This window comes from Coloeus monedula, assembly GCF_965178545.1.
Source record: "Coloeus monedula genome assembly, chromosome: 3".
Classification (NCBI taxonomy): domain Eukaryota; kingdom Metazoa; phylum Chordata; class Aves; order Passeriformes; family Corvidae; genus Coloeus; species Coloeus monedula.
In genome coordinates this window covers 37,822,976-37,847,471 of record NC_138783.1, presented here as the reverse complement: position 1 = coordinate 37,847,471, position 24,496 = coordinate 37,822,976, and the positions used below count along the sequence as shown (strand labels likewise).

At 40.3% G+C, this 24,496-nt stretch overlaps 1 protein-coding gene across 4 annotated transcripts in view; it reads right to left on the bottom strand.

The window, feature by feature from the left end:
• Positions 1-24,496, bottom strand: part of FAT3 (FAT atypical cadherin 3) — a gene marked incomplete at both ends in the record, with an annotated part of 308,065 nt that overhangs the window by 25,175 nt on the left and 258,394 nt on the right. For all 4 annotated transcript variants that reach the window (XM_082279046.1, XM_082279048.1, XM_082279047.1 and 1 more), the window contains 8 exons: positions 4,186-4,343; positions 5,361-5,495; positions 13,241-14,039; positions 16,570-16,767; positions 17,319-17,462; positions 20,105-20,242; positions 21,003-21,217; positions 23,489-23,878. In XM_082279046.1, coding sequence (XP_082135172.1) covers positions 4,186-4,343; positions 5,361-5,495; positions 13,241-14,039; positions 16,570-16,767; positions 17,319-17,462; positions 20,105-20,242; positions 21,003-21,217; positions 23,489-23,878 — 2,177 coding nt within the window. The remainder of the gene's footprint in view (positions 1-4,185; positions 4,344-5,360; positions 5,496-13,240; positions 14,040-16,569; positions 16,768-17,318; positions 17,463-20,104; positions 20,243-21,002; positions 21,218-23,488; positions 23,879-24,496) is intronic.

Genomic DNA, 24,496 nt, shown 5'->3' with positions numbered 1-24,496 from the left:
TTGTCCAGGCTCAGCAGTTACCCAGACATTAACCTCAGTGGGATGATGGCTGGTCTAGTTGAGAGTCGGTAGCATCAGACTGTCAGTCCAGCACTGAATGTGTGGCATTGCTTTTTTTATCCATCTCTGTAGTGCAAGACAGCAGAGAGCCTGAGTTGTTCCATCTCACAGCAGAGACATGCAAACTGTGCAGCCCCTCACCAGTGCAGCCCATGGCATCAGCAGAGACCCTCTGCACCATGAAAGCAGAGAGACACTGCTTCATCCTAGCTGGGCAGAAAATTCCCACAAAGCTTCCACTTCCCAGAGTTTTCTAGGCTCAGTTATAACAACAATGACAGGGAGGTTAATGTAAACTTAAGCATATATGCCACAGGATTTCTCACCTGTAGAGAAGTAAAAAGAACAGAGAAGACTCCAAAAGCTGATGCAATCTGCTACATTTCAACAATTTCATTCAGTGAGCAGAATGGAGCCAAACACACACTGTAAATTATATTAGAGTATTAGTCTGGCTAAGATGTTTGGCTAACATCCATATTTGTGTATCAACACAGGTAATAAAATGATCAAATGGTTCTTCTGAGACCACCTCTAGCTCGCACAGTCCATCTGCAGTCAAACACCATGGATACAGCATGCTGCCTCCTAATCTATCTGGGGAAATATTTCGTTAGCCGAATTGCATTTCACGTCAGTTTGTGTAAAATGGTGTATTTAATTAAAATATTACTTGTTTCAACTACAGCCACAACTGGGATAATATCCAAGCTTCAGTCTTATCCAGCATAAACCATGCAGCAGTAATGCATTAAAATGTATAATACGTACTTCACTAAACCACACAAAGTTACCATTAAGTGTGTGGACAGAAGAACATATGCCTGCCTTTTACCATTTAGCAGCTGTATTTACGGCATGCTGGGAAAGTCTTTCTTTACCTATCTTTAATCCTTAAAATTTCACAAAATGAGATGAATCTCCATTATATTCCTTGGAGGAAAAAAAAAAATTTGAATTCTCTTCTGCAATAGCCTTGTAATGCTTTAAGTGGTTAAATCTTACTTTTCCCAGTTGGCTGCTACATAGGTAAAAAGGAAATGGTGATACTGTTTTTGGGACACGCAATCTTTCCTAAGGAAAAAAAACCCAGCATTGACCTGCATCTCATTTTGCTCCAATTGTCTTAAAAGCAAGAGTGTGCAGCAAAAAAAAAAGGCCAACCTCTCAAAATCGATGGATGAGTTGCTTTATTTGAAACAGCTGAATAAAAACCACCCTTATTTTATTATATCAATACAGTGTAGCTGGTAGGCTTGCAGCAAAGTACTAGACAAGCAGTTTGCTCTGCGGAATTGATTATTCATCCAGGAAGGACACTGTGTTACGGTTATGAAATATTTCCATCTCTGAAGTTATTGTGAATGTGTGAGCTCCTAAAATTAAGCTGGTCATTTAAACACCGAAAAGCATATTGCAGCATTAATGTTTAAACAGACTGCAATGGTAGAGACTTGCTTCAAAACAATCAATGCCACTGTATGCCCCAACAGCACAGGTGTTTTTTCTGCCTGTCTTCCCATCGGTTCATAACTTGTGGGTCTAAATTTCTTCTACCTCCGCCTTCATTTGAAGCTCAGTGATGGTGCTGGGCCCTCTGGTGCTAATCCAGCACATACTTAAGTAGATGCTTAAAATTAAGGTATGTGAATAGTTCCAATTGCTTTCAAATACAGGAAGTTAAGCAAGTGATTAAGTGCTTTGCTGGACTGATGCCAGAGTGCTCAAAAGAACACAGGATTTCTTCCTTTATCCTCTATTTGGAAAGCTTCTCCTCATGTTTAATTTAATTGAAAGCAATGCTCAAATGATAACAACTTCACATTTATAGACCTCTAATTAATCTGCTTAACAGCCTCATTTCTGAGCGCCTCCTTACATCCCACCATATGTACCTGGTTAAAGCAAAAAAAAGGAAACCTTACTTCTGGTTTACTAATGAAAAAAAAGTGTGTTTAGAAAGTCCAAGTGTAACTGACTTGAAAACACCTGAGTCAGGGATCCCCAAAGTGCAGTCCATGAGTCAGCTGCCATCCCTGAAGAGACCTGATAGGGCTGAATCCCTTGAGCATGATGCCATTTGTCTGCCACAGAGCACTTTTGTGAGAACTTAGCCTGATACTCCTGGCTAACAGACCTTCACAAACTAAACTCTGACAATTCCTGATCTTTAAAGTGGTACCATTTCTTAAAAAACTACGCTGCATATAATGATTTTGCTTCCTTTAAACCCCATGCATGCAGAAGCCCAGGGCCAGACCTGGGAAAAGGACATACACACTGCAACAGTGAATCCTGCCCTACTTAAAAGCTGAGCATGAGGCTTTGAGAAGGTAATTCCCTATGTCCTCCCCTGCTCAATGCATAGGAGAAAGCAGAGGCTTTGCATCCATATACGACCCCGGACCTCACTCATTGGATACGTGAGGTAGCAGCCGCATCTGAAGCTCTACTTTCTCTTTCTTTGTTTCTTAGACCTAGGAAGCAAAACAGCTTGACATGGAGGTTGCTCACTGAGATTGGAGCACAATAACCACCACTCTTGTTGCTGTTCCTTGAAGTATTATTTTTAACTCAGCATCTTTCAAAGCAAAATAATTAGGTGATTATGTGAAGTGGTGACTGAAAACATGATTCCTACCTCACAAGTGAAAACTCAATTCAGGTGATTGCAATGAGGGGTTCCCTTACTGGATTGGTTTTGTTTGTTTGTTTTAATTTGGTTTTGGGGTTTTTATTTATTGGGTTTTCTTTGTGTGTTTGCCTTTTTTTTTTTTTTTTTGTAGCAACAGTAGTAGCATCAACGTTTCTATTTTGGTGGCAAAATTTCCCTGCTTCAACTGGAGATTTCCACTCAGTTGTCTATGATCTGGATATGCTGTGCTCCTTAATGATGAGAGCTTTATATACAAAACTCTACCAAAATGAATTCTCCTATCACCATTCTAACTCCAATTCAGGCCACCTCTGTATTATCTCCTATTGTTTTCAGCTGGCACCTTCCACCAGGGCCATTTGTTTTTTTCCTAGGTATTTTTTGAAATTACAAAATTGCAAAAATTACCTACTTACATATGCTAAGAGCAAGCATGATGAAGACTTCAAAGAAGGTCTTCCAACCTGCAGGTTTGGTTGGTTTTTCTTTAAACAAAAAAATATGTTTGAAAGTTCAAACTGCATTTCTACGCATCTCAAAGCAGAGGTTAATTGTCTTGTACAAATCTGAATAATGCCTACAATTCCTGGTGAATGACAGACAGTACTCTTGCTCATGAAAGAAATACTTCAGTCTAACAGCTGTAAAATTATTTGTTGCCCATTAATAACTCATCTAGCCACTTGAACATTACCTATGCATTCAGCCAAAAGTACCCTAAAGATTGCAAATACAGACACAAAACGCTCTGTGCCATTTCTCCCACTGCTGAATTATAGAACGTGGCTGAGTTACAGATGTCAGTGTTTTCATTTTGTACCTTAGAGGCTATAGCAGAAATACTATATGTGCAGGCTCTTGGATGAGCCTAGTACTCCCTTTCCATCCAGCTTTTATTTGCCATTCCACAGAAACCAAAAAAAAGAATAAAACTGCATGGAGAGCTTATCAATTAAGTATTGATTTGGTATCAATCTCCATTGACCCCATGACTCTCTCAACAAAGAATCTTAATCCACAGAGTGCCGAGACCTTCACATTCAGTAGGAGACATGTTCTAAGCAGTTGGTTCCTGGAATTAAATTGCTAACAGTGAGGGCATATCCTCTAACCACAGACAGGACAGAAGGGAAGAACAGCAATTTCAGCAGGCTTCGTTTTGACTACATAGTCATATAAATGGCCAAATCTTGCATCTCGTGCAGACTGGCTCCTGCACACAGACACACATAATGTGCTTATAATGAACAGCACCCAGTGGGGAATTTTCCAAGTAAAGTACCACTAACAAGCTGCTTTTCTGATTGTTGTTGTTGCTGCTGTTGTTGAAATTGTTTTTCCCTGTTAGAATCAGACTTCATCTTCTCAATCTACAGCTGAAATGAGAACAGCATTCCCCAAATCAAGAGCCAAGAGAAAATACAAAATCAAGAAAAACAACTGCAGAAAAGATAAGTTATTTTAATTACCTTCAGAATTATACAGGGATTTGCTCTGGTGTACATTATAATCCCATTGCTTTGCAGGGTTCGCAGACGGAGAGCCAACTTGAATTCCTCTTTCTTGCTATTTTCAGAAACACGGTATTTAATGTAGCTATTCCCAGCAAAGCTAAGGGAAGTGTGGCCTGAAACAACCATTTTGAAAAGACACATGTGCTTTTAGTGATACATGAAGTAACTCCTCAACTGTTAAATAATTGAAGAATTTATAAAGGTAATGAGAATGACTAGGAAGAAATAAATAAACCCCATCTTTGATGAGAGAAAAAAAGCTGTCATCTACTACAAAATATTTCTGCATTTCCTTTTTTTAACTATTTTTCAGGGCACAGAGGAAAGTTCTATTTCTCCATACTTAAAAAACAAAGAGGTTTCTCCAAGTATTCAGCATATTTCAGCTTATACACTCCTGGAGGCACCAGTCTTCCCTCACTGGTAACAGAGAGAGTCAAAAATGACCACACCTGTACATAAGGCAGTTGAGTTATGGGTGTAAAATTACATGTGGGCAGATGTCAGCCAAACCCTTACAGTGAGTTCCCGGCAACCAGTGCCCAGGACCACAGTCCAGTATCTGCTGTGCTTTCATCAGGCAAACAGCACAAATCCTCTGCCCTGCAGCCTGGGATTCCCTGAAGTCAACAGAAAGCACTACTTCACTGGCCATCCATCCACCTGGCTCTTCATATCCCACGGAAGAACACAGATGCAGAGAACTAACAAATGTCCTCAAACTTTCTTTTTTGGGATAGTGTAGTGTTTTCATTAATAAAGGTTGGAATTTTGGTAATCTAAATAATAAGCAGAGGAATTAATTACAGAGCTTTGCCCATGGCAGGAAAACATCTGGCATAACATTCTCTAGGAGAAATCCTGTTTTCTCAGCAGCCTGTTTTACTGAGCTGGTATTCAAGCAAGCCAGTGGGAATTTCCAAACAGAAACTGGATCAGAGTCTACATACAGCCCCATAGCTATAAAGACAAGTATTTACAGGGCTTATAAACAGACACACCAAGTGCCCGTGCTGAGATGGGTTAAGCAGTGCATTTTCTGTTGACTTCACTGGCACCTCTGCCTACAAAATGAGAATGGCAGCACTTTATTGTGCAAGTATATCCCCCTTTATGGCTGTGACATGCACCTGAACATTCGCCAAGCTTTCCTGGTGGGCACTGGCAGATGAACGGTCTCCGGTTGGCTTCATACCCCACACACTGCATGTCCCCTGGACACGGCTTCTCCAGGCAGGGATCGTTGGACCCTGGGCAGAGTCCTCCTGCAATAAGGTAAAATACTGTCAGGGATCCACAGTGTAAAGCATGATCTGCTGAAATAAAAGACTAATGAAAGACAATTATTGATCGCACACTTCAGTACTGGAAAAAAACCCAAACAATAATAATAATACAATAATAATAACAACAATATTAATTTTATACTGTTATTAACAATAACAGTAATATTTTTAATAAAAATAATAATTGTTAATAATAATAACAACAAAAAAGCCCCAACAAACCTTCATAGAAAGGAACAGCTTTTGGACAAGTACACAGCAGAACTGCAATCGTTCTTTTTCAAAGACTGCCCTTAGCCCCATGAGAACATACTATAAAAACGAACTATTATGAGCAGTAACTGGTTTATAATCAGTATTATAACTCTCAGGCCATTTATTTTCCCACAAAGCTTCCTGCACAGGGGCTTTAGAGATATGAGGAAAAAAAATCCCTTGAAGCTATACACTCCTTTTGCCCCAGCACATCCACAAGAAGCTAAGTTAAGGAGGTAGAAATGGTCACAGCACCAAGCCTGCCAGAGCTCAAGAAGCATTTGGATAATGCTCTCAGGCACATGGTGGGATTCTTGGTGGTCCTGCGCAGGGCCAGAAGCTGGACTTCGACGATCCTTGTGGGTCTCTTCCAGCCCAGGATATTCTATGATTCTAAGCCATGCCTGGGCTACAGTGTGACACCCGGACTTTTCAACATCATGCTACACAGGACACACTGCCAGCTTGGTCACACAGCACAGGCAAACTTGCCATTTCCTTATGCTCCTCCTGACATTTCTGAGATCTCACATCCTATCCAGCTTGCCCAGGCTACCAAAACCTGCCATCCTTTCTTCTAATCTGCAGGGACAGAACTATACTGACTTTTAAATTTGCTTAAAATACTTGAGTGACACAATTATATGTGCGTTTTTCAAAACCACCTAAATTCTTTACATCTATCAAACTGAGCATGTCAAGGACTTACTTTAAAGCCTGCCATGTTAAAAGAATTTTTTGCATTTTGTGGGGTTTGGCTAAAAATTCTATATAACTTCTAAAAGTTATATGGAAAGTTAAAATCTGTTTCGATTGCCCTAAACTTAAAAAGATTTGCACACACTGCCTATAATAATACAAAACACGATAAAACTACTGCTGCTTAATATATGAATTTTCAGCAAATGTGACTTCCACAATAGCTAGCCTCTTCTTGGTTGCAATAAAGTACTTGGGAGATGCAGGGTCAGTTTCTACATTTGGGCATTTGTGTATGGCTGGAATGAAAGTAGACTTCAAGTGCAGGAAAAAAAGGCACTCCTGCCCTTGCTTTTGTTGATTTGCAGCTGCAGCATGAGTGGAGGGAAAGACAATAGCTGGAAATGTGCAGACACCTCTTCTTTTGTTTATCAAATTAATTTATTTAAGACATGCAGGTAATCAATTTAATGATCAAAAGCACCTTCCTACCCATCACTTTCTGAATATTGGCAGCTCTTTTATATTTCAGGATCTATGCTGTAGGATCCTTACCATATTAAAAAACTGGTTTATATTTGAGCACGTTGTTTTATTTACAGTTTATAAAGGAAAGAACCTGTCATGGAGTACATCTCTGAAAGTAATGAAATCTTATTGCCTTCACACTTTTGTACAAGCCAAGCAGGGCTCATAGTAAGCATAGCTGAAATTACCTGACACTCTAAGTATTTTCAGGGAAAAGAAAAATTACTACTGTAGCTTTCAAAGTGGACATGGACTGACTACAAATATGGCAATTACTGTAAATGTCTTCCTTGATGTACAGCACAGTCAATTTAATGTTTAACATCCTCCCCTCCTTTATCAAACATTTGTTTGAGAGGTCTATGCAATGAAAGATTTACAGTACTGCCTGTAGCACTGTTAGAAAATGATGCATGGCAATCTTTATTAATCACATTAGTAGGTAACATTAACAGGAATAACAGCTACAATACACAGCTACACTTTCAGCCTTACAGAATCAAGAAACAAATGTCATTTAACAGGGTTCTGCACTACAGAATTATATTTAATTTAAATGTAAGATCTGTAGAATTTAACAGAGAATATAATGTTTTCTACACTTTGATTTCTTTGTTTAAGAATAAAACTCCACACTTCTAAGAATTCAATGGTAAATAACAATTATTTCTGAAATTGTAACAGGTTGTTAAAAATTCTGCAGGCTGCTTTGTATTTTCACCTTGGTTGTTTTAGCTACTTTAACTCACTCTTATGTGACAAATACACAGCATTCTGGTGTCTGCAGAGTATATATCTTCTTTGAACAAACTTGAACCTTTTGTGAGGCTGCAATTCAAGTGAGCCTCTGTGCAGCTGACAGACATACCATTTGGACTAAAGCCCCACAGCTCATGAGAGCGCAGCAGAAAGAGGCACTGAGATTTCCAAATGCGGCTCTGCAAATTTTCACATCCCCTAGCCTATGACTGTATCTTTGACATGAAGCAATAAAGGAACAGCTTACTTTGTTATCCATCTCTGCCAGGTTTTTTATCTGATTCAAACTCTGATTTGTACTTTAGAGCCATCCTTCCACATTCAAAAAATAGATGGAAAAGATCTAATGTACTCAGTGCAACTGTGGAGATAACGGTTTATCCTGAATGGCCAAGAATAGTCCTTTTGGTAAACTACAAGAAAACCAACTCTTTATTCATCCTGCTGCAGCAGGATTTCATAGCTGTCACAAAACTTTAAAATATCCAGACTTGGGAGAAGTGCTTTATGCCTGTCTGTATGGTTATAAGTACATAAGCTACAAATCTGCATTATCGCATTGCCCCAGCTAACACGCATTTTCAGGCTGATTTCACAACTATGTGGAGCAAAATTGTAAAATTGTTCAAGGTTACGTTGTCCACATCAAAGATTTACAGCCTGAGTTTAAATAAAATTATTCTAATGTTGCATTTCCACTCCAAAGAGCAGTCTATTTTCCATCCAATAAAAGATTCAAGAAGTATTGGTTTGAATTATCTTTTTTTTCTAGGCAGGTCCAGACAATCCACAGCATTCTACTGAAACTCACATTAGTATTAATAAAACTGTTCTCTACAAGGTATCACAGAAACACACGAGCTAGCATCAACCAGTGCGTGGCAGCAAAAGGTGGAATAGACCCACTTGATTTTGACAGATCATCTTCAGTTTAATTCTCTAAAAGAAGATAAAAGTATTTCAATCTTTTAACCAATATACTGAGGAAGAAAACACTGTTCCATTGCAAGATGAGAGATTTATTTAATTCCTATTCCTTCAAAAAAGCAGCACTCATAGGACTGTAAATATATTTTGAAAATTGAGTGCTTCAACAGTTTTAACTTAAGCCTTGTGGTATTAGGTGGTTTTCTATCAGCCCATTCTTCTCAATCTGTATGAGTATTAAAAAGACTCTGTTTCTCTTACTTGTAGAAGAAAGCTTGAAAGGAGGGAGATTCCTGAAGGCCAGAGTTGTAGGAAGCTTGTAAAGCAAACCCCAAATTGCTACTTCAAATAATAATTAGTTTACTAGGGAGAGAAGACTGGCAACTCATGATCTGCAATCTGTTTTAATTTTTGGAGCACAGTGACCAGGTATTGTAGACAGTGATTATTCCATGCATGTCAGTGCAGACACTATGGAATTGTTTCTGCACAAGCCAGCAATAGGTTTCAGTTGGTTCAGGTGCCCCTGGAGAACTTTGTGTCACACTGCACTTCCCAGGGAAACAGATTCTCTCTGAGTTTTAGAATAACAAGACATTTGAACTCTTTCATGCACTCCTTGATCCCAGCTTCCATTAGGGCTCCTTAAGTGATAGACAGCAACTCCCACTTACCCTGGTTCCACAGTCATGCCCCCACTTCATGCTTCAGCTCTCCCACATTTTATATGAGCTTGTGCATTCTCAGCATGGGCTTTACTACTGGAGATAGTCACAGTGAGAAAACCTTCCTTAGACAAGTGTGACATCAAAAAGACTACGGCCAGATCTAACAAAGTTATATGCAGTTCTTTGTTCCCAAACACACACCTTTTTCTTCAGTTTTCCAGGAGAATTCCAGGCTCATTAATATGTATGTGTGTGCTTCCTGAATATGGGAAGAGCAGTGCTGTACACATAAGAACTGGGTTACTGATGCCCAGTCCACCCAAGACTCTTCTGGATGCAGTGTGTGCTCTGTGGAGCTGAGGCCAAAAACCATCTCTGAAGAATAGGTCCTATATTAATAGCAGATCCTCACAGTCTATGATCTCCTTTTGTCAGAGCATCCACAAAATACTAGAACGGGCTTCATAAAGTTTGAATTATCTTGTTTCATGAGAAAGTGGTCCAAGACTGCTATTCTCTTGATTAAATAACATGGATGTGTCTGCACTTTCGCTGAACACTCCTGGGTCTATTAGAAAAATTCTTTCAAACTATTAGGCCAGAACCATATTAAACACTTGAAATGGAATTCATCTCATCTAACTTTAGGGCATGATTCATCTGACTGATTTTAGACATCTAGGGAGAGATGTATCACATTATTAAAAAATACCTCATTCTTCCCACTATCTGCAAATAGGGCCTGGAGTGACCAGCACAGATATAGATATATGCCCATATTTGTCAAGATTATTTCAATCCAGCCTTCTCCCATGAACATATTAATGTAACACCACTTTTTTAAGACTGTAATGCAGAACAACTCCACAGCAAAGTAGTCCCAACAAAACCTGTGGCGTCCCTGCACCTTTGTCTCAATACAAAAGAATTACTCTGCATCATGAAAAAAATATGGACTAGATTTTTGCCTCAGAAAAATGAGAATGCCATGAGAACTATTTTACAGGAATATACTTATTCAATTCCTCCTACTTTTATTTCCCCCAGCACTGACAGATCTTTGCAATACCCCATGCCATGTGATGGGAGATTGGTAACCACATAGCCCCTATGATCACGCTGACACAAACCCCAGTTTGTGACAATATCTTTCATACAAACACAAACAGATGAACCAAAAATCTAAGGAGACAGTCTGTTATTGGAAAACTCTTTAGTTCAATTTTATTGATCTAAAAGCTGATTGATGCACATGAACTTTTGAACTTATCCTTCCAGAGCTGAGCTGCTGAACCTCCGAAGTTCACCCACTGCCTGCTTTACAGTCTCCCTGCATTTTCACATTAGATAACTCTGTTTGCTCACAAAGGTAATCTAGGTAAGTTATGCACAGCTGGCATGCATAAATTGTGCATATCTGTGACATCTGCCAGTGGGAAAAACACTCCAAGTATGATACATATTTCAAGAATGAGTGAATTAGTTCAAACTCAAGCTTTCTGGCCATAATTGAATCAGATCTCTGGAAACAAATGCAATATTTTAATGGCTTTTTCATAATTCAAGCTATTAATATTTACTGGATGTGGAACTCTCTTAGCAACAAAGGAAGTATAATACTTTTATTACACTACTAATATCTAGCTAATGCTGTCTCATTAAACGAGCCTAAATAAATCTGTGCACTTTTTCCTGACTTGCCGCATTTGTGCATTTATTTACATGAACTATTGATCTAAGAAGTATTTGCATTTTCCTAACTCTTTTACTCTAGTCTTTAGCTTTCATGAAAGCCAAACTACCCATACATTCTCTAACTAATAATCTCTCACCAGTCTATGTTGTCTTCTATGTGACAAAACACACTGTGTTTACCTAAATACCAAGGTATCTTCTGTGGCTCCTTTAATTAAAAACAGTAGAAGATGATGAAGCATTAACCAACGAGGAGAAGGTCCAAAGCATGAATTTTTGCTTCCCACCAAGGTGTCTTATTTCCGTGCAAGTAACAGGCACCAAGGTGTTCACCTCTTTGGCAGCTATACCTAACTCCGCAGCTCTAGACATTTTTTTACTACAGGTTGGATGGCAGGCTGGCTGTGCTTAACCCCACCCCAAATCATGTGGATCCCCCTTGGGAAATCAGCACATAGTGGCTCTAACAGGAGCAGTGGGAATGCCTTCAGCTTTTCAGCAGGACCAGGACAAGCTGCCTGTTGCTAACATTCCCACACAGCAGTCTTCAAGGCCATGATAAATGGCTCAGAGGCTGGGGACCACAGCCGCTCTCAGAACCACACTGCGTTTCCAGCAGCCTGTCATCCATTTTGAAGATTGACTGGTACATGACAGAAAAATTTGGAAATCACTGTCCCAGCTGAATTTCTGTGCTTCCATTGCAAACTTGCTGTGCCAGGAGAGCTGCTGGGTCAGAACTGTACTGCATTGCAAAGTCCCCTTTTTTGGAGTTAAACTAAGGGATTATGAGGCACAGGGAATAATACATCATTATTGACTTTAATAGGTAGTGAAATGAAATGATAAACAGTGAAAATTTTGGCTGCCAAAAACCCAATTTCTGACTGTGAGGACTATCCCCATGGAGATGAAGATTTGTGATTTCTTGATACAAAAAGTGAGACTAAGCTATAACTTAGAGAATATAAAAAAGTTTTGCAGACAGTATTCCTGCACTGGCTCCTGGACCTGGCTGAAGGATATTGCAGCATTGTCTCTTTTAAACCTGTGAAAATCCTTTATTTCAGAGCCTTTCATGTGTAACAAAATGCTGACTTTTGTTATAATAGATATGTCTATTTGAAACTTATAGCACTATTACATAAAAAGTGGCCAGATAGTCTGCTCTTGAATGTATCTCAGATAGAGAACCATGGTATTTTTTCAGAATTGAGCTTCTATGGCATTATTATCCATGTGCTGCAGGAAAAAAAAAAGATTTCTGGTTAAGTTTTATGCAATTTATGCCTGTTTTCATCCCCATTGAGGTCAGTGGTAAGGTAAAACATGAAGCCCTGCTGACTGCTGCAGAAACAAAGGTTGGTTATTGAGGGATATGGCTGCTGAATTCTTGTACTGCTCTGTGTGTGTGTGCATGTGTGCTTAAGATGAGGGAGACTTAGATGTACAGATTTTACAGTAGCTTTTTTCTCTGCTCTTATATGAAGTGGAATGAGGAGCAAATAGCCTGGCAAACAAAAGAAATAGAGCCAGTATTATAAATGCCTGAGGCCTTAAAATCCAAGTGCAGAATCATACAGAAGATTGGCTCTCTAGTCTATTTGTCGTATGTTCATGTGAAATCTCTGCCAAAATGTGGAGCAGCCTGAAACCCACCCTACCCCCTACAGTAGCATTAAAGGTCAGGAACAGCACTTGCTAATATAATACTTCATTGGTTTCCATGGCTCTCTGCAACAACAGGACTGGAAAAGGCCTTTCCACCTGCTCGGCTTAGGTCAGAGGTGCTATTCCTTGGAGACTGCTGGTGCATTGCTGCAGACCAGGCTGCTCTGCTGTAGTCACAATCCAGTTTATTCCATCAACTGTTTGGGAAACTACATCCCTCTCTCTCCTCTTCCTTCCTCTCCCACTCCTCCCCCACCCCTGGAAGCTGGCTGATGGCTCTGATTACGGAGCCTCCAGGAAAGCAGTCTTTGTCGTAAAAGGCCAAAGTTCATAAACTTCCATTTACATCAGTAAACACGAACAATTCTTCCCGAGCCTGAGAAATCAATTCCCACAACGCATCAGCCAGTCATGCTTTAGTGGACTGAATTGAAATGCCCCTTCTAATCTGCATAAGAGGAATAAAATGGATCCTATTGCATAATGTGCCATGATGGGAGGGGAAGAGGGAGCAGTACTCACCATTGCACATGCAGCGCACATTCCTGTAGAAGCGGGGACACACAAAACTAATTCGTGCTGTGCTGTAAGTCATCAGGGAATGTGAATCAATAGACAGGCTTTGCTCACAGTGCTGCTCCTGACAATCCAGTCCAGAGCAATTCTTCTCCAGGATAGCAGAAATACGAATCACATTTTCCAAGTGTCTCCTCGCATTGGTAAGCTTCTGAATCAAATAGGCAGGCTTATAGAAACCACCGCTGTGCATCTGAACAGCAAACAGCATGTCAAGCTGGCTGCTGCCTGCCACCGGCTGAATGCTGATGATGTGGAGGCTGTCCTGCTTCTGGGAGAGCACCGCGTTGCGCAGGGTGCGCCGGAACCCGTGCATGTGCAGACCCACGAAGTCTTCTGGGGAAACGTTCTCAAAGCGGATGGTCACCGCGTTCTGCAGCATTTCTTGTAGCAGCTGCTCAACGTGGACCACAACATCGATGGGCACCTGGAACCGACCATCGCTGACAGAGACATTCAGGACGTACTTGCCGTTATCCAGCCCTCCAAGGGCAATGATCTTCCCGTCATGGCTGTTGACCTTGAACAAACTTTTCTGCTCTGATTTCAGCGTGTATGTGAGGACATCGTACACATCCTGATCTGTGGCATGAATTTTCCCAATGACTCCCCCAGGAAAATCATCTTCCATGGTGACAATGAAAATCTCCAGTGGAATGGCAGTCGGTTTGTGAATGCTCTCTTCAATAACCCTCACCTGTATGTAGGTGTGGGAAACCTGCTGAGGCTTCCCAGAGTCCTTTGCCTAATGTAATTTAGAAAAAATAAAAAAATAAATCAAAAAAACCCCCACGCATAGAACACAGCCTACAACCTTAACTTCTTGCTATGTATATTCTCATAACATCAGTAGTTCTGAAAAGAAATTCTCAAAAGAATTTCTCAAATGCATTTGCAAAATACATGTGTAAAGAAGTGTCTCAGCCATTTCTAGCGGTGGAACTTACAAGCTCTTTAGGGGAAGCACAGATCTCTAAGTGGATTGCAGAGAGAAATGTGTCAGTAGAATGTCTCATTACTCAAACTGAAATCTTCCCAGGATCCCACAGCTATCACTTGTCATCTTCATAACAGAGAATATACCAACAATGTGGTATATTCCGCACTGAACAGAGTTTGGGCTCACTTCTACCCTGGAAAAGAGCCTGAAATACCAGCTTTCTGCATTGCTTGGTGTGCTCCAAAGCACTCCAGACTGTTAGCTTGTGTGGATGTTAGGGAGTTCAGCATTTTTCTACAGCATTTTGTACTTCCTTACCTGAAGCAATCAAGAAACATGCTTGACATAAATGAAATTTATCATCCTCCAAAAATGAAATAGGTGCTTGTGTTGTTACTAATGACAAAATACGAGAGCAGAACTGCACTTGGACAGATGACTGTATGACCCAGAGCAGCTATTATAGCATCATTTGCACTTTTTTCATAGAGAGCAAAAGAGCAAGTATGACAAAAAACCCAAGGCCATCTTGACAGAAAGGTGTGCAAACTTGAATCAGTGTCCTTTTCTACAGTAAGAAAAATGTTTTATTGTAGCCCCTATTAAGATATACTGCTCCACACATTTATTTGCTCCAGAGAATAACAGAAGACTAAACTGCCACTGGGAAGAGATGTAGCACATGTTCAAAGATCTTTGTATTTGGACATGGGGTGCAAAATTTACAAGCTGAAGAAAAAAATGGCAAGATGACAACAGTAATATGGATATTACTAGGCATAGATTAGTAATCCTAAGACACTCTTAAATTCATTCATCTTCACTCCTAAAAGAGCTGGGTGGAATATTTAAAAATATATATATTTTATATATTTTTATATATATATATATGCAGACAGATACCCATGCACATGCCGAAGAGATTACGTCTCATTTCACTTTCTATTTTAACATTAATTCTTAATAAACCTAATACAGAGGTTATATAGTAGGATATAGTGGATAGTGGAAAGAGATATAGTGGAAATACAGTGAAAAAGAGAAAGGAGCACTCTGGCTCCTTTCTGGATGGAAAGAAACTATTCTATGGTCTATATACAACAGGAAACTATAAAATATGTTTTCACTGCAGAAATCCCTAAAGAAAGTAATACTGGGAGGAATTATGCCTCCACAATCCAACAGCGTGGTTTTCTGAGCATGTTGGTGCATCTCAGGCATGGTGGTCTGTCTAATATTTCATTGATATGAAATACGTGGATCTCTAAGCTAGAGGATGCTGCTCAAATTTAACTCTCATGCCCAGTTTTGGCTACACGAAAACTCTGGCTAGCAAATTACCCTGAAAGCAGGGTATTTCATGATTAAGGCATGGTAAGAAAGAAAATGTGACCATTTTTTATTTTCCTACAGGGCTAAAAAAATAGGTTTCAAGGATATTAAATGGCAAACTTGTAAAACTTTTGATCTGAACTGTTAATTAGCATCAGACCTTGTATTTTTTGAGTCATAACCAACAACTGCAACTAAGGATGCTGCTGCTGTGAATGGCATTAAATGTGCTTGTAAAGGAACAGATAGGCTGTGTTTAGAGATATCAACCCCAGCAAAGCAAGTGGAGGAATTTGAGACATAGCTTATGGGACCATGACTCATTTCAGAGAAGAGGTTGATTCCCCAGACTTGCATATTTACTGAACCCTAATACATCTTCTCTGGCAGGCCTGAGAAATGTGGACAAATTACTTTTGGATTTACAGGTTTTGGCAATCAAAATTACCCTGGTTACAAAGCTTCTCAACAATTATTCTAAAGCTAAGTTTGAGCCGGACTTCTATTGCATGTCTTATTTTGACATTCTTTAAAAGCTAAGTTGACCTTGGAAATGCGATTTCATGAATTCTTGGAAGGCTTCCAAAAATTTATGATTAAATTTATGACTTAAAAGCAGAAACGATTTTCCTTCCTAGAACAGTATTTTTCAGTCACTTGTTCTGGGGTGTATTTATATGTATATAATGCATTTTTGCTCATTTTCCTTCCTTAGCTACAGAAAAAAAATGATGAAAATCTTAAACCATAACAGTTGCTGCTCAGAAAATTCATTTCATGCCAAGGAAACTGGAAAGGTGGCTGGCTACCTATTTATATTTATATGAAACCAGGTTTAAGAACATCAAAGAAAATATTCCGTATTGTGCATTTGCAAACTGGAATGTGTGGTATTTACTTGCAGAATCCAGTCCATCAAAACCAAGCCATACAGGCAAAGTACAGGTTACCTACCACTAAGAAGTTTTTTTGTTTCAGTGTAGATGTAAAAATGAAGCCTTACCTGCACGCAGAGCACATACTCAGTTGAGACCATGTGCTTGAAGATGACTGCAGACCTCAAAACGCCGTGAGGGTCCAGTGTAAACTCCTCCTCTTCATTGCCAGTGAGGATGGTGAAGGTAAAAGGGGGGCCATTGTGAAAAGAGTCTTTGTCTGTCACTACCAGCTGCAAAATGCTTGTGCCCACTGGTTTATTTTCCTTTACACATATACACAGCGTATAAAGAAAAGGATTAAAATGATACATATTGCAATCAGAAAATACCACATTTTGCTATTGAGAATATTCAACTGAATGCTCTCTGCCCAAGCTGGCATTTCACAAGCTGTGGTTTTTTGACACGGCTTAAGCCCCATGGACCGGCGGCAGAGATGAAGGTACCTGCCACACCTCCAGGGCCTGCTGAGCTCTGTCTGATACTCTGTCTGATCAGGACTGACTAAAGTCAAGACTCACAGCCAGAGCAAGGGGTAAAGAAGTGTGAACTTATCCCAGAGCAGACATTTTGAGGTTAGAGTACCTGGTGCAGCAGGGATGAATGTTAAAACGCGTGACAGATGCTGTGGTTAAGGAGCCTCAGCAAACAGAAACTTACCAAAAGACTCAAGAAAGATTTGTTTATACTTTCCTTTAGATAAGATCACTTGATACATGTTTTGCAGATAGATCATCAAGAGGTACTTAACTAAAACCAAATGCCCGTGCATTTTAAAAGTCAGAGAAGTTTTTGATGTGCAGGATAAACTTACTTGAATTACAGCTGTGTAGTTAGCTGGAGTAAACACAGGGCTGTTATCGTTCACATCAGAAATGTCCACATTGACCGTCACAGATGAAGACAAAGGAGGGGTGCCACTATCTCTTGCCTGGACAACTAATGAATAACCAGATATCTGCAAAAAGGTGAAAACACTAAATCATTATGAAGGCAGTCCTAAATTTTAACCCAGCTTCTTTACATTCAATGCACCCCCCCTTCCATATTCTAAGGAAGGCTGTTTGGCCTCATTACCTTACGACCCTTAGTATATAACATTATCCTGTTTATCGTGATACTGCACCTCAACTTCTGTTTTATAATGCTACCAATAAACACAACAGCTTCATTGTATCAAAATAACTGTATCAGATAAAGCAGTCCTGAAACGAAGGGGCAGACAGAAAATAAATGACAGATAATATCTGAACTCAGCTATTAGTACTGTAAGCTTACATTTTCATCTCTCCTAGGTGTCAGCTGCGAAATGTGACCTGATTCTATTTATCTTGCAGTTGGTTTCCAAGATATTATATAAATTGCTTATTAGAGCCAGCGTCAGTTTGACACATACTTTTTCTAACACAGTGATGGAGAGCCAAGAAAACGTTCACAGGCAGTTGGCTTAAACACACTTGAAAACATTTGGGAGTACGAGGGACAAAAGTCTCTGTAGCAACATAATATTATCTACCATTCTGCAGAAGATAAGTAGGCTTGAGTCTACTTGTTTGCAACAGACACAAACAACTCAGTGCAGTGCAGGCAGTTCAGCGCATCATCCATGGGCCCTCTACACACATATGTGCCCGTGTGTGAGGTGTGAGCATATGTGACAACTTGCAAAAGCTCTGTCTATGCACAGTTTATGGATGACAGTTGGATTTTCCGAACTGCATCCTTATGTTGGCTTCCTTAGGTCTTAAAACTGCTTTTTACTGTATATTGCTCCTTGCTCCACAGGGAAAGCTGCTGACATGTCTGCCCCTGAATCCTCCCACAGGGGAGCAAGCGAAGGGCAAAACATGCCAGATACAACACTCTGCTGCACCCTCTCAGTGCAGGGCTGGAAAGGGGAAAAGCAAGGTCCTGCTGAGAGGAACAAGATATTGTTAAAGGGGCGTTTTTTGGAAGGGTGTGGGTGGGAATGAAATCCAAATACATTTGAAAAATAACACCTTTTTTGTGGTAGGGAGGAGCTCAGATGGAGCACACAAAATAAGGGGGCTCGTCTGGGATGTGGGACCAATACAAAGCAAAAGAGAGTATGTTTTTGGGGGGGTTGTATGGGGGAGATAGACTGTCATTTGGTGGGGTCATAGTGACACCAGAGGGAAGAGGAATCCTGAACCGTGGAAAGTCAAGAAACTTGAGGAAGAGAACTAATCTTTTCTTTTTAACTGTAATTTCCACTGCTAGCTGAAGACAAGACAGAGAGCTTTGTAGAATCTTTCCCTTTTTTTTTTTTTGGGTGTTTGCTTTCATTTCAATGAATCCCAGAAAGGCAGATGGCAAAAGTCATGGTCTCTATGTGATTATGGCTCTGGAAATAAGTTTCCTTAAACCACTGAAATCTGGGAGTCAGCACTGCCTTTGGGGATCTACAGCAGATGTGGCATAATAAATAACTTTCCCTGAAGGGGTCAGAAACACCTGTGTCTAGGAAATGTGCCAAGGAAGCAAAAAAAAAAAAGACAATATCGCAGCTTATTTTAACTGAGGGAAACTTTGGAAAATGCAGACCTAACACAGCTGGCATTACACTTGCACACGCTTGTGAGGGTGTGTGTGTCTGAATGCAGCCGTACCTGAGTGCACTTCAGAAACTAAAGAAAAGTCATATTAAGAAACTCAGCCTGTACTTTTATTGCAGCCAATTTGTAACATGTACAGCCATTGTTACTCCCCTGTTCTAGACAGTCTGTGGTGAAGCCATTCTACTATCAAACACAAACAATTTAATCCTGCCTTTGTGATAATACAGAAGGGGGTTTTTCCCAATGTTTTAAGAAGCAGGTCTGCTTCCAGTAAAGAACTTCTCTAGCTGAGCCCATATTCTGAAGGCAGCAGTCTGCTTCCCCAGTTTTGTGGGTGCATTGCTGGGAGGCAGGAGGCAGGGATTTCCTTATGTGTAGCCATGGATTTCTGAAGCCGTGTAGCACTCTCCTGCCCTGCTAGTAGCACAGGCAACTGCATTTGTTTGTTTTTTTTTCCCAAAAGCTGCTAATTGCTAGCTATACCAAAATGGTGATAAATAATCCTGAATGAATAATGGAGTGAGCAAACAAAGCAGCAGAATCTGTTTAATGAAGGAAGCACTCTTTCACTTTTGGTACAGCCTGGCTACTTCATAACATCCCCTCCCCAGTGACATGTTTTGCAGAGTGCTAATTAATGGCTGAGGCCTCAGCTCGGTGCTCGGTGCCACAATCTGGAGGATTTTGTAAGCACTCTGTTGCACACACAGCTGCACGTGTGTGCTTGCACGCACAGGGGAGAGCAGGCAGCTCATTAACACAGCAGCAGCTCCCGTCGGCACCATGGGAGAAATCCAGTGCTGCTTCTCTCCCCTGATCTGACCCCAGCTGCTGTGTGGGTGCAGGGTGGGAGTAGCAGCAGAGCAGTTGGCTTGTAGATAGGATTGGGAACAGGGCTAGCATGGAAAGAAGTGGGGAAACATTTGAAAAACGTGTTGGAGAATCTTAGGCTGTAGAGTATAAAATGAGACTGATGCACATCTGTAACTCATTGCAAGTTAAGAAGTCCCACATGTCTTACCCTTTCTCTATCCAATTTCTTTTTAACCTTCACGAGTCCCAAAACAGGATCAACCGAAAATTCATTGTCTTGATCCCCATTCACTATGGAAAAATGAATCTGGCCATTGGGAGGACTGTCCAGATCTTCTGCTATCAACTTTTTTTGAGAGAAGAATAAAATATTAGCAAAGCAAATATTAAGTGATCTGTATGATACATTAATTGCTCAACACTCCAAAAAGTAAATTTCATTTTCCATCAGACCAGTTACACCTGAACTGCACACCTCTACAGCATCAATCCAATAGGGTTTTGTTAGGAGGTTTCGCTTGGGCCTTTTCAAAATTCTAGTCTGAAAACATACAGAATATTTTAATATTCCATCACTTTCTCTCTGGATCCTCAAGTTGCAAGATGAGAAGACTGTGAGGTTTGGGGATGGCACACTGCATGCCAGACTATACAAATACTATGTATTTGGAGCTCTGAGCAACCTGGTGCAGTGAAAGGTGTCCCTGCCCACAGCAGGGGGGTTGGAACTAGATGATCTTTAAGATCTCATCCAACCCTATGACTCTCTGACTATTTCACTGAAAAGTTGAATTCTGCCTTTCTATTAAAACCTGTTTTTTTCTAGCTGACTCATGAAATGCAACACCTTAAATAGGCCATCGCTCTTTGACAGCATAACAGGGTGTAGCGGGTTCAGTTTGTAAAAAGAAATAGTCAGTACCACTACTACTTTCTTTTGGGGAGAAACTGACAGCAGCTTGGAGAGCAGTAGCAGACGCAGAGTATTGGCTAGAAAATGGTTTGGGGGATTCAAGACATAGAAATGATCATTATTAGCCAGTGCTGCATTTTGTCAGGGGCAGAGGGCTTCATCACACCTAAATGCCACCCAGGGCCCCACTCACCATGACCACGGAGTCCCCAATGGCTGCGTCCTCGCTGATGACGGCGCTGTAGACAGCCTGGCTGAACGTGGGCGCGTTGTCATTGACGTCCGTCACATTCACGTTCACCGTCGTAACCGCGCTCAGGGCTGGAGTGCCTCCATCCTTTGCTTCCACTACTAAGTAGAAGTCCTTGCACGATTCGAAATCCAAAGTTTCAAAAATGGAAATCACTCCTTTGAAGCAAAGGAGGGAATGTCAACAGCCAGCAAAAACCAAAACATGCCGTGGAGTAAGGGATTTGACTGTAGTAAACAGTACAGCATGCTATTTATCACCATGGCACACATAACAACACTAACTGCAAGACTGCCCAATCCAATAAAAATGTTTATTCGGGTTTCTACTGCTGTCGTTTGATTAAAGAATGATGCCAATTGCACTCTGCAGAAAGGACCTTTACAAGGCATGAAGCAATGAATGGTTCCTCATGAAAATAGCTTCCATTATATGAGTATCATAGATGAAGAAGTGGGAGCCATATCCACCAATTTACCATTTCATTCACAGAGCCTGTGGGAGAACTGGATGCTGACTCTGGAAATCAGCCCTGACAAGTCAACAGAAATTCACTCCCACACAATTAACTTCTCATGAATTAAATACAAATGAATGGGATATGAATACCTTTGAGAAATCAGTTGTCTATCATTTAAGTGATTAAACAGAGATCTCCCCACTCAACTAGGTTTATAAATTTTGTGTTACTTCACCACACAACCAAAATTAAAATTCTCTGTAACTTGATTGACTCCATGCACCCAGACTCCCTCTAGGATAGAAATGATCTGATTTCTAGTGTTCTTATAAACCTCCAACAATCAGTTTCCTAACCTTCTTAGGAAATGTATTTCAGGACTTTATAATCATGACAGGTAGGAATTCCTTCCTATCATTTAAGCAAAATAATTAAAACGTAATTTAAGCCCATTCGCAACTTCTTTTCTTATGACTGGGCACGGAGTACAGTTTATTCCCCTCTTCTTCACAGCTACTTTCTACAGGCAGGAAAACTAACAGGATGTCTACTTTCTACAGGCAGGAAAACTAACAGGATGTCTTCTCTTTTCTAGCTTAAACAGCCTTAATTCCTTCAGTCTTTTCTCGTAAGTCACATTTTACAGACCTCAAGTCATTCATTCCTCTTAATCTTGTTTGGGCTCTTTCCAAACGAATTCTACCTTTCAGCATGACTTGCTGAAAGCAGGAGCCCTGAAGAGAAGCTTCCAAGTGGCTAGCAGAGAGTTCCCACTGATAAATGGTGTGAAGGACATTATTTTTCAACCTCTGATCAGGCATGCTACATCTCCACTCTGCTGTCTAGAAACTGAGCTCCTGCCTCTAAACTGATAATAATGGAGCTGTCACACATTAGTGAATAATATATAGTTTTAGTTTTGTTTTTTTTTTTTCCCCTGTGTGATTAAGCTTCATTATGGGTTTTTATTGATTTATTTCCTTGGCTTCATTGTCAAATGTGAAGTTAAGTATCACTGCCTAGGCGTATTTATGTTTAAATTTTGCTAGCACTAATCAACATGATGAAGATGACAGACAACACACAGTTATGTTAAGTCCCTCACATGAGAGGCAGCAGTCCCTGCAGAGTGGAGAGCCATTTTTGCACACAATTATAAAAATGACACAATGCATAATTTTGAGATTTTTCCTGTTACTGAGCTGCACTCGAACAAGTGTTTCAAAATCAAGACTGCTTTGCTCTCAGACTCTGGTGGCAGATTTGTACTGGGCATCCTGAATGCTATGAGAATAAGGGAATCCATTACAGGAAGCAGAGAAGAATGCTTACTGTTGATGGAATAAAAACTCAGTGAGGATAAAAAATATATTCCACTAAGGTAATTCAGAGAAAATGAAACATTTACACCAAATATGACAGCTTTGCTTGGTATTTCTTAAAGAGAAGCAGTGGTGTATTTCTAAAATTTGTGATGTATAACCAAAAAGACAGCCCAGGCCATGGCTGAAGTCAAAAAGACAAATCAGAGCAACCTAAGTCAAGGAAGCTGCATAAATGGCAATCACGTGTTACGACTGAATTGGTCCTAACAGGTCCTGGTAGCACTGTTTGATGCTTTCTAAGGGGCAGACAGTTGAGGCTGTACTGAGCTGCTAAGCAAATAAACATTGCAAGTGTTCAGAAGTGTTTTGCACAGTTTGGTTAATAGGTTGTCACACCTATATTGGCTTCAACAGACTTACTTATGGAGAAAAGTATTCTCCACTTGAGCTGGGGCAGCCGAGTGTGACCATAATTGACATCACTCTCCAACCTAAAATTTCTTTTTAACCTGGTAGTTAATTACACAATGACAAGCTGTGAGTCTCTGGCCTTGGGAACCTTTTGGTCCAAGAGCCTTCCCCAAAGCATGCATGTTTTTCTGATGCTTTCATTTAGCACTGCAAGTAATAGCCACTTTACAAACCTGTTTTTGAGTTAATCCTGAACTTCCCTTTCTCATTCCCTGACCTGATGAGATAGGCAATCTCAGCATTTGTACCAATGTCTTGGCTTGTAGCAAAAACGGAGAGGACCTCGGTGCCAGGTGAGGTGTCTTCAGGTACTGTCACAAGATAATCTCTTCTTTCAAACACAGGGGGGTTGTCATTAATGTCTAGCACTGTAATGGTAACAGTGGCAAACGAGGATAAGGTCAGCACAATGCTTTGATCTGAAGCCTTTACAGTGATGTTATAGGAAGACTGAAGCTCTCTATCAAGTGGATGCTCCAAAATAATGATTCCTGATGACCGGTCAACTGAGAAGTAACCATCTGCAGAGTCTGACAAGGAATAGGTGACTTTTCTGTTCACGCCTGAAAAAGAAGCAAATGGGAAAATGATAACGTGAAATAAAAGAAAAATCTCTTCCCATCTAATGGAAACCCTAAGCAAAATCTGCTATCACACTGAGTATTTCCAGTGGGGGTAGAGGTAGGAGTGCCTGTGGTACAATATTGCTGAAAGTTTGGGAGATCAGGACATGCTCTTCTCACATGACAAATCCCTATGGATAAGTTCCTTCCCTCATCATGATACTTTTTAAAAAAGATTTCTTTGCAGAACTGCTGTGTATTGAAACTCGAAAGCAGAATCCAGATATGGTCCTTGTCCAGAACAGCTTATAATTGAATTAGATGAGACAGGCAGAATGCTGAAATTGGAAATGCCTCAGAGCACATCTTGAAGGAATAGAAATGTACATAAGGGGAAAATAAACCCACAGAAATACATCAGGTGGCACAGAATGTACTTGCTACCTGTGCTGCCATGATTCCACTGCTGAACAGAAAAATATTATCATAAAATGATACCTGTTAAACAAAAGCTGCATCAAAAAACTCCTGCCAGAATACGAACATTTTAAAAAGGAAAGTCCCTCAGTCCCCCAACCTGAGAGCAAAAATTGAGTTGTACAAAGATATCCCAAGTTT